At 38.2% G+C, this 16,770-nt stretch overlaps 2 protein-coding genes across 2 annotated transcripts in view; one reads left to right on the forward strand and one right to left on the reverse strand.

Moving 5' to 3' along the window:
- Positions 657 to 5,783, forward strand: FAM237A (family with sequence similarity 237 member A). The gene is made up of 2 exons (XM_021076514.1): positions 657 to 1,053; positions 5,119 to 5,783. Exons 1-2 carry the CDS (start codon positions 657 to 659, stop codon positions 5,262 to 5,264), a joined length of 543 nt encoding a protein of 180 aa, XP_020932173.1. The 3' UTR covers positions 5,265 to 5,783.
- Positions 9,212 to 16,770, reverse strand: part of DYTN (dystrotelin) — a 58,068-nt gene continuing 50,509 nt past the window's right edge. Inside the window, exon 12 of the mRNA XM_021075388.1 lies at positions 9,212 to 9,315. Within this exon, the coding sequence (XP_020931047.1) occupies positions 9,212 to 9,315 (104 nt within the window). The remainder of the gene's footprint in view (positions 9,316 to 16,770) is intronic.

Here is a 16,770-nt window from a genome sequence, read left to right on the forward strand (position 1 = left end):
TCTGCTCTAGTGGGTTGAATATACCTTGGTTTATAAAACGTTCATTAATTCTGCTCTAATGGGTTGAATATACCTTGATTTCCAGACTTTCAGCACACTATCTTGTGTTTATTTTTATTTATAATATTTACAATTCTTATGTCTTTTTATAGTACTAAAAGAAACCATAGTAGGAAATCATTCAATGGCAAATATGTTCAAATTCTTAACTACATGAGAGTCCTGGTTTAAGATAGCTATGCTAAATTATGGTATTATTTGGTACATATTCGGTATATGGTATTATTATGTATATGTTATACAGAATAATAAAAGCCATGCAGTAAGATTGAAAATTTTCACTTAGTACTCTTTAAAACTATTTCCCTGTGCTAGAGAAAACAATTTTACTTATTTATCTTACAAAGGAGCACATCTTAGGAATAAATATTTCTTAGTCTAAATATCTTGGTTTTCTATTACTTGGCTTGACAATGCATTATTTTAGATAGAATAGGGCTTGCAAAATATTTCCTAAAGATGATTGTTTTTTTGTTTGTTTGTTTGTTTGTTTTTTCTGGCACCAAGTTTCTTAAATGCGTAATTATTTTCTATACCGAGTGGAACAAAAGCAGGGACTCATATGAGGTATTTCCATCTTGTGCAGTTTCAAGGCCATGGCCGATCCTGGGAAGAGAGGAGGGGTCTACTGCCCCCTGAGTCTCACCTGCTCCCTGCTCATTGTGGGAATGTGCTGTGTGTCTCCTTTCTTCTGTCACAGCCAGACAGATCTGCTGGCTCTTAACCAAGCTGATCCTCAGTGCTGGGAATCTTCTTCAGTGCTCCTCCTGGAAATGTGGAAACCTCCAATTTCCAACACTGTTTCAGGTTTCTGGGATTTTATGATCTACCTGAAGTCATCTGAAAACTTGAAGCATGGGGCATTGTTTTGGGACCTGGCCCAACTCTTCTGGGACATCTATGTAGACTGTGTCCTCTCCAGAAACCATGGCTTAGGAAGGAGGCAATTGGCTGGAGAAGAAGAGCATCCACAGCACACAGGAAGAAAACAAGGTGGTTGGTCTTAAGTTCCGTGTTTTTGAAAGGGTCAATCAAGTATGAATGTGCTGAATTGTGAGGAAGAGGGAAAAAAATGGCTTTAGGGGAATCCATTTGCGTATATATTCTTCTCAGAAGTGAACCCAGAGAGCACACAAGTGATAGGAAGATAGATACACTTCCTTTTGTGTCTTGCAGTACTTTCAAAAAACTTGACAGATTATCCTCATCCTCATAGTTCATGTGAACGGCAGCAAGAGAGTCAGGAAGACAAGTAAAAAAGAGCATGATTTTTAAAATGCAGCATCAAGGTATGAAGGGATGCCCCCAAAATCATCAGTATTTTTTTCAGTTAGGCTGAAATAACCTGGATTGTTTGCGTGGAAGTGGGAAGATTTGAATATTAGCCTGAGGAACACTAACAACACACAAGCTCTTGCCCCTTTAAATAGGAAAAAAAAAAAAAAAAAAAAACTGCTTTCATGTAAATGGGAAGGTCTCTTTGAGATGTACTTAGTTGATGATGTAAACGGTAGAAAAACCGGCTGGCTTGCCAATTCATTCTTCCTTGTTTTTTGAATACATTTTCAAATAAGTAATTAACTTCCAGTAAGCTGAGTAATTAATTTTTAGAAATCTAAAACTTCCAACAGATTTAGAGATTTACACTGAAATAAATATTATATTCAAATGCAGTCTTCCCTGGGGGCACAGGAAGAAATATCCTTTAGAGAATAAGAATGAGAGTGAATGAGCCACTGTGAGTAAGACAAGAGATAACAGCCCTATTCATACTGTTTTTTGTTCCTTTTTCAGTGTTGTTTCAACCAATGAGCTTCCAAAAGCTTGCAGCAAGGGCTGTTTGGGTGGGGTAGTAATTGTTTGTGCTAGTGGAAACTCAAGTATAAATAATTTTTGCATTTGTACTTTTCATTGTGAGAATTGTTATCTCTATATATACTCCTATAAAATATCTATTAAAATAGCAATTAACAGTAATTGTTCTAGATCAATATTTTACCAAGATATTGTAGAACCTTTAAACATCTAGTTTGTTGTAACCTCAGTAACACAAAACATCATTAGTTGCTTCATAAAACTAGTTAATCCACTGCTATCATTTGTAGATAAATTTTTTATTTTAGCAAGTGTTATTGTCACTTAAGCCAATTTCCTTTTTTTCAGAGGATATCTTCTTTCAGCAGCTTAGCTACTAAAGTAAAAATACAAAATAAGTGTCTTTAAATGTTGGTTACCAAATGAAAATATTTTGAATAGAGGCAGCCAGGTATCAGCATCAGTAAGGACTGTATTTTTCTTATGTACTGTTTTTTCCATTCTTATCCTATTCGGCTGTCGTAAGCAAATTACTACCAATATTTCTTGGTTTTGTATCTTGTGCTTATTTTTTATAACTTTAAGTATCTATAAAATAAATGAAAATAATACTATTTGTGCCCAACTTAACATGAAAATAATTGTATATATTATCTATAATTATATATTTTAATATATTTATAGATAAGTATATTTATCTTATATGCATATAATCTCAAAAACAGCCTTCAGTTTGCTTGCTTGCAACAAGGCTATCACAATAGTCTGAGACTGTCTGTAATTTTCTGAGCATACTTCAACATGGCATTTCCATCTTCTTTAAAAAAAAAGCAGTAATTTTGTCTTTAGCTTTGGAAACCACTTCCTTCATCTTGCTACAAAGTTGCTATTGACCCAGCTGGTCTGCAAACTTTCCTGGGAGTCATTTTGAAAGTAGTAGGAGTAAACATTTCACTTTATTGAAGATATTTTAATGTTTGACATAAACAATTGTTGCAGACCAGGAAATAAGACTTTCCATTTGTATTGTGTAACTACAGTCAAAGAGGGTCTTGGGTCAAGAAGACACCATGTCTGAAAGTTAAATAGTTGCAGGAACATCGAGATTTCATCTCAAGAGGTTTGATTAAATCTCTAGTGGTTCAACTGGGCTCTGGATGTACCTGCACAGATTCTCCACTAATTTTCTTCTTTTGTCACTGGGGAATTAATATGCTACTAGGTCAGGAGGGGGATGAGTGTGAAGAGATGTTTGTCGCCATAGTTCTCAGGGAAATCACATCATCAGAGCAGAAAGAGAGAACCAAAATAAGTCTACATAATACCCAAGAAGGTTCTTGCTATTTTGATGTATTCAAGTTAAATAGTTTAAATACATTTGAGAAATGTTGCTATGAATCATTCCTTACTAAAAACACAAAACTCCTATATAACCGTGTGTGTTAATATATTTATCAATATTGAGCCAACAAGTATGAAAACAAGAGATATCAAATAGCCATGTGACACTGGGCAAGATGATTAACTTAATTGGCTTATTCATCTGAAATAGAAGAGTGTGGCAAGAATTAGATGACCCATAAAGTCTATTCAGGTTCTGTGTTCTGATGTTTCTGTGATTCTATAAAAAAGTAAATGTATGAAAAGCATGTATTTAACTATAGGAAGAATCCAGAAGAGCTTTACTCCAAGAACATCTTACTGAGCTGAGTGAGATGGCCTAGATACCACAGTTGTCAATTCAGAAATGAAAATTCCAAGAAAATCTGAAGTCTAGAGAGATCATTTGTGAAAAGACTCAAAAGAGCATTGTTACCTTATGTAGAAAGATACAAGCTAATTCCAGAATGCTGAAGTATTGAGAAGGCTGCAGAGGGTGGTCCCAGGCTTAACTACTAAATTATGATGGATTACATGAAGGCTGAGAGACAGACAGAGGGAGAGAGAGAAATAGATTTAGGAAGCATAAAGGCTGATAATAGCTCCCAAATAGAAAATAACATAGTTGAGGTTAACTTGCGGGTTAGAAAAGGCTTCATTCAGAACAAATGAAGGGATTTTGAAGTATACACTTGTTTGTGTCAAAAATTATGATCTTGTCCTTCAACGCATTTTGCTCTGCCTCTGAGAGGAACAGAAAAACCTGCCTGCTGCCTAAGCCTGGTAGTTTGTATGGTCTAGAAGAATTGTGAGTCTTTGCTTTTCTCCATGAAAAGAAGATTATAATTTAGATTCATAATTTCATGATATTTGCAGTCAGTCTAACTAGCTGGCCAAAGTTCATTGTTTAGTCACTAAGCAGAAGAGAAAACAATACTTCAGAAATATAAATAATTAGATTCATTAATGCTTGATTATCTGCTTATCTCACTCCAGAAAATTTCCTAAGCAAAATATTCAGAAATTAGTCATTTAGAAATCCATCCTAAAGGATCATTCAAAGATGTAGTCAATGATGCAGTACAAGTTTCTTTACTCCAATATTATTTAAAGGAACAGAAAATTTGGAAATAAACTAAATGTCTCATAGTAGGGTATGGCAAACTAAATTATGGTATAAAGTGTGTAGGCATAAAGCTATGGTTATGTCTGGAAGACTACACTATGGAGAGTTTAAAGCATTTTCTTTTTATTTTATTTTAAAATTATATAATGACAATTTTTACTTTTTTAATCAGAAAATATATCTTAATACATATTAATCAACAAGGAAATATATTTATTATAATCTACTTAATTCATATTATATAACTAAACTTCCTCAGACACAAAGCTTTGCATAAATACAAATATACATACACACCCTGCAGTAAATTTGTATACAATCATTTTATTTTATTTTATTTTATTTTATTTTATTTTATTTTATTTTATTTTTTATTGCTTTTTAGGGCTGCACCAGTGGCATATGGAGGTTCCCAGGCTAGTGGTGCAATCCGAGCTACAGCTGCCAGCCTACACCACCGTCACAGCAACTCGGGATCCGAGCCAAGTCTGTGACCTACACCACAGCTCATGGCAACGCCGGATCCTTAACCCACGGAGCAAGGCCAGGGATCGAAACTGCATTCTCATGGAGACTATGCTGGGTTTTTAACCTGCCACAATGGGAACTCATTATAGAATCTTGATAGTCCGTTGTCAGAAATACCACACTTTCTTTTTCAAACCAGGTCACTGATATTTAATTAACCTGCAAATAATCTGGTGACCTAATGATTAATTCCTTTTCTCTACTTTCAGGTACATATTCTCAGCAACTAAGAATCCCTTCCCTAAAGAAGAAAGAGATGATTGAAGACTTGATAAGCACACACATACACAGGAGTGGGCCTAAGTTTATTGGAAAAATAACCAGCGACCGGGAAATAAAGAGAAAAGAAATCTAACCTCGGAGCTTATTCACATCTTGGAATTTAAACAAATATATATATATATTTTTTTTTCTTGACTATTGATCATTTATTTACTCGAAATGAGTCCAGAGATACATATTAAGTCCTAACCTCTCAGAGTACTTAGTGTCATTCTTTTAGGCCGCCAGCATGTTCCTTCAAATGGTGACATTACTACCAGATCATCCCAGTGTCTGAAGGAGTTAAAATAGCTTCCAAAGATGGTAGGGGATTGGGCCACTCAGGTTTTTGTGTTCATTTTGAACATTGTTTGGGATGCTTGATATTGTTAATGAACTAGAGTGCCATGCATTTAATTGGAATGCGCTGCATGATTTCCAAGACATTAATCACCAGATTGCTTGTGCACAGGTAAATAAGACACTATATTTATTAATTACCAGTTACTGATGGTCTGTGATACCTGAATATTTTGAACTGAGTGAAGCACAAAAACCCCAAAAAACTGGTACATAAAGCATTCTTCTAACAGGAACAAAATTAATAAAAGCTCTGGACCCCAAGTGAAGTTATTGGAGTATTTTCCTTTTTTTTTTTTTTTTTTTTTCCTTTTAGCAACCATCTTTGGAGATTCCCAGGCTAGGAGTCAAATAGGAGCGGCAGCTGCTGGCCTACGTCTAAGCTGCCACACACAGGATCCAAGCCTCATCTTCTACCTGCACTGAAGCTTGTGGCAACGCTGGACCCTTAACCCACTGAGCAAGCCCAGGGATGGAACCTGAATCCTCATGGATGCTAGTCAGGTTCTAAAGCCTCTGAGCCACAATAAGAACTCTGGAGTATTTTAATTTCAATATTTAATGTTACCATTAGTGACAATCCAAACTCTAATAAAATAGCAGTAAGTATAATTCTTAATTAGCATATTTTCTATTGGATTAAATATTAAAACTCTATCATTGGTTATATTTTGCATTGGAAAACAAACTAAAAATATAACGAACAGCATTACAAGAAAAGAACCCATAAAAATATTTTCCCTCAAAATAACCAGTCCTGAATGAGGTTCATAGCAAAGAAATCTGTCCAATTAGCAAATTTATCGGCGTTCCAGACACAATGCTATTTTTATCTCTAATTACACTCATCTCCCCAATCATCCTATTACAACTGATGACTGACAACCAGTTTGAATTTCAGATGTGTTAGCAATTCACTTGCTTTTCCCAGGTCCAAAGGAAGCCTCAGAAATTGTTTTCACTGACGCTTGAGGGCCCTCCTTAAGCTAAAAATCTTATCCAAAGGGTTATTATTAGAAGATACAGCTGCATCTGAAGATTAACCAAAGCCTAACAGTAGTAAGCCTGGGGAAGAAATTGGGAAGGGAGCCCAGCCTCAGTTTTAACTTGGTTAGGAGAATGAGCACATTAGAACCTGCCCCTTTGACTACCACGTCTACAGAAGTATTTTGCTTTTGTGCATTACATTAGAGAATGTCTCGCATCGTATTCTTAAAACCTATCCCATAAGCTCATTACCTCTTACAAGTCATTGAAAAGATGCCACGCTTTTCTTTCTTTCTTTCTTTTTTTTTTTTTTTTTTTTTTCTTTGCTTGTTAGGGCTAAACCCACAGCGTGTGGAAGTTCCCAGGTTAGGAGTTGAATTAGAGCTACAGCTACCAGCCTATGCCACAGCTACAGCAACGCTGGATCCCAGCCACGTCTGCAACGCACACTGAAGCTCACTGCAATGCCAGATCCCCAACCCACCGAGCAAGGCCAGGGATCGAACTCACATCCTCACAGATACTAGTTGGATTTGTTTCCGCTGCGCCACCATGGGAACTCCTGAAAAGAGGCCACTCTTTCAGCGCTTGCAGGAGAGCCTGATCCGTGCTCCTCCCACATCTTGGTACTATGCAACAGGGGCTGACAACTTTTTTCTGATGCTTTGCAGGCCGTCCAGTCCTTGGTGCAACTAAATACTTCTGCCTTTGTAGAATTAAAGTGGATGTGAATAATGTGTAAATAAATGAGCATGGGGGTGTTCCAATAAAACTGCTCATGGACACTGAAATGTGACTCCGTATCATTTTCAAGTGTTACAAAATAATCTTCTTCATTTGCTTTTTTCACCTATTTTTTTTTTTAATGCAATAACCTCTCTTAGCACACAGCTTGCGTGAAACTGGCAGCAGGCCGATTTGCCCGTAAGCTGTAGCTTGCTGACTGGTGCCCTGGTCACATTCCTAAACTTGTAAGGAACAAGCTGGAATGAAGTAAGGAGAGTGAACATGTTGAACAACAAAACCAAAATAAAAAAAAAAATTGTGATAGGCTGAAAAGCAAGTTCAAAATGTTTCAAATGAGACTGAACAGGGATAACTTTGTCCTAATCCTACCAGCCAGACATTATTCCACTCTGGAACCATTCCTAGACATGACGGGCCATATAAATCAGAACCCACAGGAGTTCCCGTCGTGGCGCAGTGGTTAACGAATCCGACTAGGAACCATGAGGTTGCGGGTTCAGTCCCTGCCCTTGCTCAGTGGGTTAAGGATCCGGTGTTGCCATGAGCGGTGGTGTAGGTCGCAGACTTGGCTCGGATCCCGCGTTGCTGTGGCTCTGGCGTAGGCCGGTGGCTACAGCTCCGATTCAACCCCTAGCCTGGGATCCTCCATATGCCGCGGGAGCGAGCGGCCCAAGAAATAGCAAAAAGACAAAAAAAAAAAAGAACCCACAGCTTCTCTAAAGGTAACATGGGCTACACATTCAGATAATAGGCAGAACAATGGAACCATAACAATATTTATTGAGAGAAGGTACAAAGCAGGGGTTAGAGTACAGGTTCAGAAGCTGGGTCTGAATCACAGCTTCATCAAGTAATGACCAAATGACTTTGGACAAGTTACTGACCCTCTTTGTGCCTAGTTTTCTCATAAAATGAGATTTCCACTTACCAGGTTTGTTGTGAGGCTTAAATGAGTTAGTGCATATATGGTGCTTAGAACATAAGTGCTCACACACAAAAAATGTTAGTTATTCCTTTGGCCATTATTAAGCATTGATACTCTAATCACACATACAGAAGAGGGAGGCACACAAATACATTGGCCAAACTCATAGGATGTGAAGTTTTAGTGAGAAACATTCATGTTTTAAAAAATAATTTGTTTATTTTGACATAACTGTTGATTCACATATAGTTGTAAGAAATAATACAGGGAGTTCTCTGCTGGCCCCTGTGTTCTCACCGTTGTGGCTCTGGTTACTACTGTGTGGCGTAGGTTCAATTCCTGGCCCAGGAATACTCACATACTGTCTGTGTGCCAAAAAAGAAAAAAAAAAATACAAAAAACCCCCAAGCGAGAACCTGAATTTAATGTTGCAACTCTCATTTAAAAAAAAAAAAAAAGGAATACAGAAACATAGACCCTTCATCCAGCTTCTTTCCAAGGTAACCTTTTACATAACTACAGCACAATAATACAGCCCAAGATTGATTGATATTGGTACAAACCACAGAGTTAATTCAGATCTCACCAATTCTGCATGCACTGTGTGTGTGTGTGTGTGTGTGTGTGTGTGTTTGTGTTTTTAGTTCTTCACCAAGTCTATTCTCTCCAGCAGGAGCATCTAGATAGAAGATTAGGTCATCGGTTCATTAACTTAGATATTGAAGCATGAATTCCTGTAGATAACAAGCTTAAATATTATTACTTATATCTTCAAAGATGAGCCTCTATTAGAAACTTAGCACATGTGGATTTGACTTGCCTCTTCTTTCCATTTCCCTCCATCACCCTTCACTCCCAAGGCTTTAATCTGAAGAACAAAGACACAGGAGTAGAGAGATTAAAAAATAGCATTTTCTTCATGTTTCACACCAGAGAGAGGTAGAAGATCTGATGTTTTCAGTACAGATTTTGAGAATATATTTTGTCATGACCCCAAGGGGCCTTTGATCCTGGACTCCTCTTCACTTTATGTTGGACAAGGTGATCTTTCCAACAAGGGCAGAGAAGGCCCTGCACAGGCGCTCAGCTCCACAGTACAGGTCCATGTTTACCAGAGACTGTGCATCTGAAATCAACAAACAGGAAAATCCTTCAGGGAAAGCACCTGTAGGTTCTCAAACTGACATTGATAAAGCTTGAGCATCTCTCCTCAGCTCCTGACGGCAATGCTTTTTCTCTAAGGTAGCTTGCCAATGAGATGGGAATCTTTTACCGTGATCAGTGACTAATCCGACCAAGTTGTGTGTTCTTAAAGAGCACTTCCCCAAGACTTCAAGCACAAATCTGAGTAGCCAGAAACGCCACTCTAGGGCAGTGATTTTTAAACTCTGCTGTATGTTAAAATTGCCCGGAGAGTGTACAACGAGATGGCGAGGTCTCACCCTCAGAGGTTTTTTTTTTTTTTTTTTTTTTTTGTCTTTTGTCTTTTTGTTGTTGTTGTTGTTGTTGTTGCTATTTCTTGGGCCGCTCCTGCGGCATATAGAGGTTCCCAGGCTAGGGGTCCAATCGGAGCCGTAGCCACCAGCCTACACCAGACCCACAGCAACGCAGAATCTGAGCCTCGTCTGCAACCTACACCACAGCTCACGGCAACGCCGAATCGTTAACCCACTGAGCAAGGGCAGGGATCGAACCCGCAACCTCATGGTTCCTAGTCGTATTTGTTAACCACTGCGCCACGACGGGAACTCCGCCCTCAGAGTTTTGATTCGGTATGTATGATGGTTAATTTTACATGTCAATTTGATTGGACTATGCTGCCCAGATATCTGGTCAGACAATATCTTGGGTGTGCCTACGAGGGTGTTTCTGGATGAAGTTAGCATTTGAATTGGTGGATGGTGTAAAGCAGATTGCCCTCCTTAATACGGATGGACCTCATCCAATTAATTGAAGGCCTGAAGAGAACAAAAAGTCTGACCAAACTCTTTCTGCCTGAACATCATCCAACTGGGACATCAGTTTTCTTCGGCCTTTGGACTCAAAATGAAACATGAGCTCTTCCTAAGCCTCAAGACTGCCAGCTTTGGCATCAGAACTACAACATTGGCTCTTCTGGGTCTCCAGCTTGCTGACTACTGATCTTTGGACTTGCCAGCCTCCATAATCCCATGGGGCAATTCCTTAAAATAAATCTCATTCTTTTTTTTTTTGTCTTTTTGCCTTTACGTGAGCCACTCCCGTGGCATATGGAGGTTCCCAGGCTAGGAGTCTAATCGGAGCTGTAGCTGCCAGCCTAGGCCAGAGACACAGCAACTCGGGATCCGAGCTGCGTCTGCAATCTACACCACAGCTCATGGCAACACCGGATCGTTAACCCACTGAGCAAGGGCAGGGACCGAACCCGCCACCTCATGGTTCCTAGTCGGATTCGTTAACCACTGCGCCATGACGGGAACTCCTAAATCTCATTCTTTATCTGTGTATTCATCCTATGTGTCCTGTTTCTCTGGAGAACTCTGATTACTATGGTATATCAGGGATGGGGCCCAAAAAATGGCATTTCTAATAAGGTCCCAGGTGGTAATGATGCTGCTGGTCTAAGGATGATGCTTTGAGACCTCAGCTCTACTGACTAATGATTCGAGTGGCACCTTATGATCTACTGTAATAAGTATTATGCAGTTATCAACCAAAATTTGATATGCATAATTTTAAGCTAAGAGTTCCATTTCTTTCTTTCCTTTTTTTTTTTTATTTTTATTTTTTGTCTTTTTGCCTTTTCTAGGGCCACTCCCAAGGCATATGGAGGTTCCCAGGCTAGGAACTGTAGACGCTGGCCTACACCAGAGCCACAGCAATGCAGGATCCGAACCTCGTCTACAACCTACACCCCAGCTCATGGCAACACCAGATCCTCAACCCACTGAGCAAGGCCAGGGATCAAACCCGCAACCTCATGGTTCCTAGTTGGATTCATTAACCACTGAGCCACGATGGGAACACCTAAGAGTTCCATTTCTAAGAACTGATTATATGAACATATTTATATATCAATACAAAAATACATGCTATAAGGATATTCACCAAAACATTCTTATGAAAACAAAAATTTGGAGCAACTTAATTACTCAACAATAAATAAATTATGGTATATTTATACCCTGGGATGTTACGCAGCATTGAAAAAATTACATTGCTCAACATCTGAGATATATTGTTAAGTGAAAAAAAGAAAAAACAACTACAATCTAAGTAACTTATATTGAGAATGGAAAGATACATATATGAGAAGAAAAAAGTCTGAAGAAAAACTCACTAAACTGCCGACTGTGTTTACCTCTGAGAAACAGGTGGCAGAGAGTGAAGGACATGATGTGAATTCATTTTTGAAAAATTTGTGCACTTAGGCACTTTAATTTTACAATGAGCATGTTGTATAATATTATCTGTGTAATTAGCAAAGAATAAGATCACAGGAAATAAAAACATGGAAAGGCTTATTTTGTTAGCTACACACTTTAGTTACATGATTTATTATGACTCCATCTGTGCTGTTTTCTGCTGCACATAAGACGAGCAGATTCATGCCTTTTATACTGTCTATTCTCTTACACTGCTCCAGAATTACAAGGACCTTGAATAAATAATATTTTATTGCCTGAATGAAAAACCTTGTCCAGAGGCAAGCTTATTTTAGGATATTCTGTTTTTCAGGCTACAGTTATAAAAGGCATGAAATACAGCAATACAAATAGGGAAGCAATAATCCATGTCATACGTGATTTTTTTTTCTTGTTTGGTTAATAAACTTGGAATTCCATATATATATAAGGAAAGAATTACAGCACCCAGGTGGAGGGCTAATGAGATGTTGGATAGAAATAACTGTGAAATCAACAGTCCAGAGGAAATCATAATGGGAAAATAATTCACTTGAATGTAATTAACAATCTATCTGGTACATGAATGAATTCGAGATGTGAGGGAAGGCTATCAGAATGATGGGTACAGAGGTTTAAAAGTATTAGGTTATCCACGTATTAGATTATCTAGTTTATGATTACTTTTCTGGCAAATGAAATGCTGAGACCGTGTCTGACTTACGACAATAATAATTAAGCAAAACATTATGTACTGAACGTCTACTCTGGACTAAGACCTCTCCCTCGAGCTCCAGATTGTACATGTGAATTGCCATTCTGATATTTTCATCTGGATGTCTCCAAGCAATTCACACTTAATGGTTTATAACTGCACTCTTGACTTGCTGAGCTCCGTCTCAGCTTTCCCAGGTTTCTTCATTGCAATAAGTGTATGAGCATCCGCCCAGGCCAAGCTGCCATCACTTGCCGAGACTACTATAGGTTCTCACCTAGTCTCTTTACTCACCCCCTTATCCTTCTCCAAGACACTTTCTACACAAGGCCCAAGTGTTTTAAAAAACATAAATCTACCCATCCGGCACAGCACTTGGGATGTAGTTAAAACTTGATGACTATTTGTTGAATGAATGAGTGAAAGAATGGTGAGTGAATGAATGATGAGCCAACTAGATATTTTTTTCTACTGCCATGAAGCTTAATGCTGGAACTCTGTGTATCTTTTCCCATCAAGAAAAATTACTTAATACTTTTGCATATATATATTTACATATATACGTATGCGTATACACACACCCACACCCACATATGAGAGAAAAGAGAGAAAAAGATTCATTAAGAATTCAGTGGAGGAGTTCCCATCGTGGCTTTGTGGAAATGAACTTGACTAGGATCCACGAGAATGTGGGTTTGATTCCTGGCCTCGCTCGGTAGGTTGAGGATCCGGCATTGCCATGAGCTGTGGTGTAGGTCGAAGATGTGGTTCAGATCCCTCATTGCTGTGGCTGTGGTGTAGGCCGGCCACTGTAGCTCTGATTCCACCCCTAGCCTGGGAACCTCGATACACCGCAGGGGCAGCCCTAAAGCAAAAAAAAAAAAAAAAAAGATTTCAGTGGATACCATTAGGATTCCCAGGCAGCATTTGAGTAGTCAACCTTCTAAATAAGTGAGATAAAGATCCAGTGTTAAACTTCTCTTTTCTTTTTTTTTTTTTTAAATTATTTTTTATTGAAGTATAGTTAATGTACAGTTTTATACAAGTTACAGGTATTCTATATGGTGATTCACATTTTTTGTGTGTGTGTCTTTCTTTTGCTATTTCTTGGGCCTCTCTCGCGGCATATGGAGGTTCCCAGGCTAGGGGTTGAATTGGAGCTATAGCCACTGGCCTACACCAGAGCCACTGGAACGCTGGATCCGAGCCGCGTCTGCAGCCTACACCACAGCTCACGGCAACGCCGGATCGTTAACCCACTGAGCAAGTGCAGGGACCGAACCCGCAACCTCATGGTTCCTAGTCGGATTTGTTAACCACTGCGCCATGATGGGAACTCCAAACTTCTCTTTTCTGAGGTTACTAAAGCACTTCTTTTTATTTTTCTATAGTCTGCTAAGGTTCAAGCTTCAGTTTCTGATAATTGCTTAGATGATGGCTTAGATGATGATTCCAGGTGGGGAAGAAAGGGACAGGAATAACTCTCCCCCATTCCCCACCCCCAACCATGCCTCCCAAGCCCATCATCACTGCCTTGTCTTCCCTTCTCATCCTTGAAACCTCCTGTGGCAAATGGATGGCAGAGAAGGACAGGAGAGAAGCCGAGGAAAGAATTTTAGAGATGTACAAAGGAAATTTCACTCACAAATGGAAAGAAAACAGTTTAATGAGAAAGTAAGGCGTTATGTCCTTTTTTTGTCACTACCAAAGCCAAATAGTGTTAGATGCCCTTTCACATCTAATTCCTTTACTGCAGTTTTGAACAAATTGTTTGCTACTGATTTTCAACCCAATGTTTGGAATTTAAAGAGGTTTGAGGAATCTCTTGGATGCACTTTCTCTTTTCCATTAAGCTCTCAGGGTCACCTGAAATCCCATTATCCTAAGTCTTGATAGTGAATGATTCTATTCAGTTAATGCCAACAACTGCCCGCAAACTGATCTTCAGGCTTGCTGTTTTCATCTTATTGAGTCATTTAGAGTTCATCTTAATTTCCCAAATGTGTTGGCCTTAACAAGGCTCCAATTCAAAAAGCTAGTCAGCTACTAGGATAATCACAGCACTGTTGACCCTCTAAGTAAATCTTAGGATGTTACAGACAATAGATATTTCTAGTTTTTCCAAAAATTAAAAAAAAAAAACCGGACAGTAAAATGATCAGAAACTTCCTGCTGTTATCTGATACATCTATGACAGAGATAGAAATAAAAAAAATGACCAATACATTAATTTAGTTTGTTTGCCTTTCCACATCTTCATAAGTGTGTTTATCATATTTATGTCTCTGATTATGTATGGTGTAATTTTGGTAAGCATGCACAGATTATACATAAATTATTTTAAAAACCATATTGCCGATGGCTAAGTAGAGTGTAGAGACAGGATCATATTTAATACCTGATTGAAGAAGAATACAAACTTAATAAGAAATATTTGAGGAGTTCCCCCTGTGGCACAGCAGGTAAAAGACCTAGCATTGTCTCTGTGATGGCACGGGTTCAATCCATGACCTAGGAACTTCCATGTGCTGTGGATGTGGCCAAAAGTAAATAAATAAAGAAATATTTGAGCAAAGAGTGAAAAATGTTTAATAAAGTAATAGTAGCCATGAAGATTAAAATAGATCCTATCCGAAAATTTTCAAAGAAAAAACTAATACAAAAGAAATGACTATAAATTTAAATTTTGTCAATTAGTATTTGCCGAATCATCACAAGGTATCCAATACAATACAATAACAAAAAGGGAAATGTGCACTTTCCTGCTAACATCATAAGCACTTCTGTATAATAATGCATACCTCCTGCAGAAGCATCTCAGTGGTTCTATTTAAATTGTAAAGGGAAGCAGAGGTAATTTTTTGAGACATGCATTTTTTAATGTTATCTACAAGATTGCATAATGCTAATTGCATCTCTTCTTTTCTTTTTCTTTTTTGTCTTTTTGTCTTTTTAGGGCTGTACCGTGGCACATGGAGGTTCCCAGGCTAGGGGTCGAATCAGATTTACAGCTGCTGGCCTACACCACAGCCACAGCAATGCCAGATCTCAGCAGCATCTGTGAGCTACACCGCAGCTCATGGCAACGCTGGATCCCTAACCCGTTGAGTGAGGCCAGGGATGGAACCCATGTCCTCATAGATACTAGTTGGGTTCCTTAAATGCTGAGCCATGATAGGAATTCCTAACTGCATTTTTATACCTTATTGCATTATCTGAATTTAAAAATAAACTTTTTTCATGATTTCCCTTTTAATGACATAATAGTGTGTGTATACATAGGTATAGGTATATTTATATGTGCAGACCTTGATAAAATTACTTAAAATATGCATGGATCTTTCAGGAACCAAACTGCACACAGTGCTGGAATATTGTCTCCTAAATGTATGTGGTAGACCTACATGTTAGGTCTCTGAAATGCACAATACAGCCTACTCCATTTGTGAGGGCTGACTCAATACAATATTTTAAAAATCGGCAACTTTCATAAATTCAATGGGAGAAACAAAAATAAAAAATAAAAACAAGATGAAGACGTTAAATCTTAAAAGCGTTTGTAGAGTAAAAGCCAAAGCTTTATGTGTTTTCTCAAAAAAGGTCAAGTGGATATTGACTTTGCTTTGAATACTTATCATGACCGCGATGATATTTAGAAGGAAGTACAGTGGGTGGAATCCTGTGTTGGCCTAAGAATCAGGCACAAGGTGTTCCCATCCAATCTTTATCTCAGGGGGTCTGAGCAAGCTTCTAGCATCTTTGTGATCTTGTTTTTTCTAACATAAGGATTATAACTCAAACTTTCTTCACACTAGAGATTTTTGTTTGTATTGTTATTTTTATTTATTTATTTTTCCTTTCTTTTTAAATTTTTTTTATTTTTTATTTTTTTATTTCCCCCAATAGATTTTTTTCCCTACTGTTCGGCAGGGTGACCCAGTTACACATACATGTATACATTCTTTTTTCTCACATTATCATGCTCCATCATAAGTGACCAGACATAGTTCCCAGTGCTACAAGCAGGATCTCATTGCTAATCCATTCCAAAGGCAATAGTCTGCATCTATTAACCCCAAGCTCCTAGTCCATCCCACTCCCTCCCCTACCACATTAGAGATTTTTAGAACCATCAAGTAATTACTTCATTGACTTGGATCTACCAAGTTCAATATGTAACTGACATTAACTACGTTCACATTTTATAGCTCACTGTCTATTATGGGCTGAATTGTGTCTCCCTCCCCAAATTCATACATTGAAGTCCTACTTCCAGTAGGTCTAAAAGTGACCACATATATGTGTGTATGTATGTATATATGTATGTATATGCATATATATATGTTATATAGTATATATGCTTATATTATAGCCACACCCATGACACATGGAAGTTCCCAGGCCAAGGACTGAAGCCAAGTTGCAGTTTTGACTGACGCCGAAGCTGCAGCAACACTGGATCCTTTAACCCAATGTGCCAGGC

The sequence above is a fragment of the Sus scrofa genome, chromosome 15, assembly GCF_000003025.6.
Source record: "Sus scrofa isolate TJ Tabasco breed Duroc chromosome 15, Sscrofa11.1, whole genome shotgun sequence".
NCBI lineage: Eukaryota > Metazoa > Chordata > Mammalia > Artiodactyla > Suidae > Sus > Sus scrofa.

Bases quoted from the DNA above. Each gene is read 5' to 3' on its own strand.
- FAM237A (XM_021076514.1), top strand. From the start codon at position 657: ATGGCCGATCCTGGGAAGAGAGGAGGGGTCTACTGCCCCCTGAGTCTC. The intron at 1,054-5,118 runs GTGGTTGGTCTT...CTCTACTTTCAG, and splicing joins GCACACAGGAAGAAAACAAG to GTACATATTCTCAGCAACTA.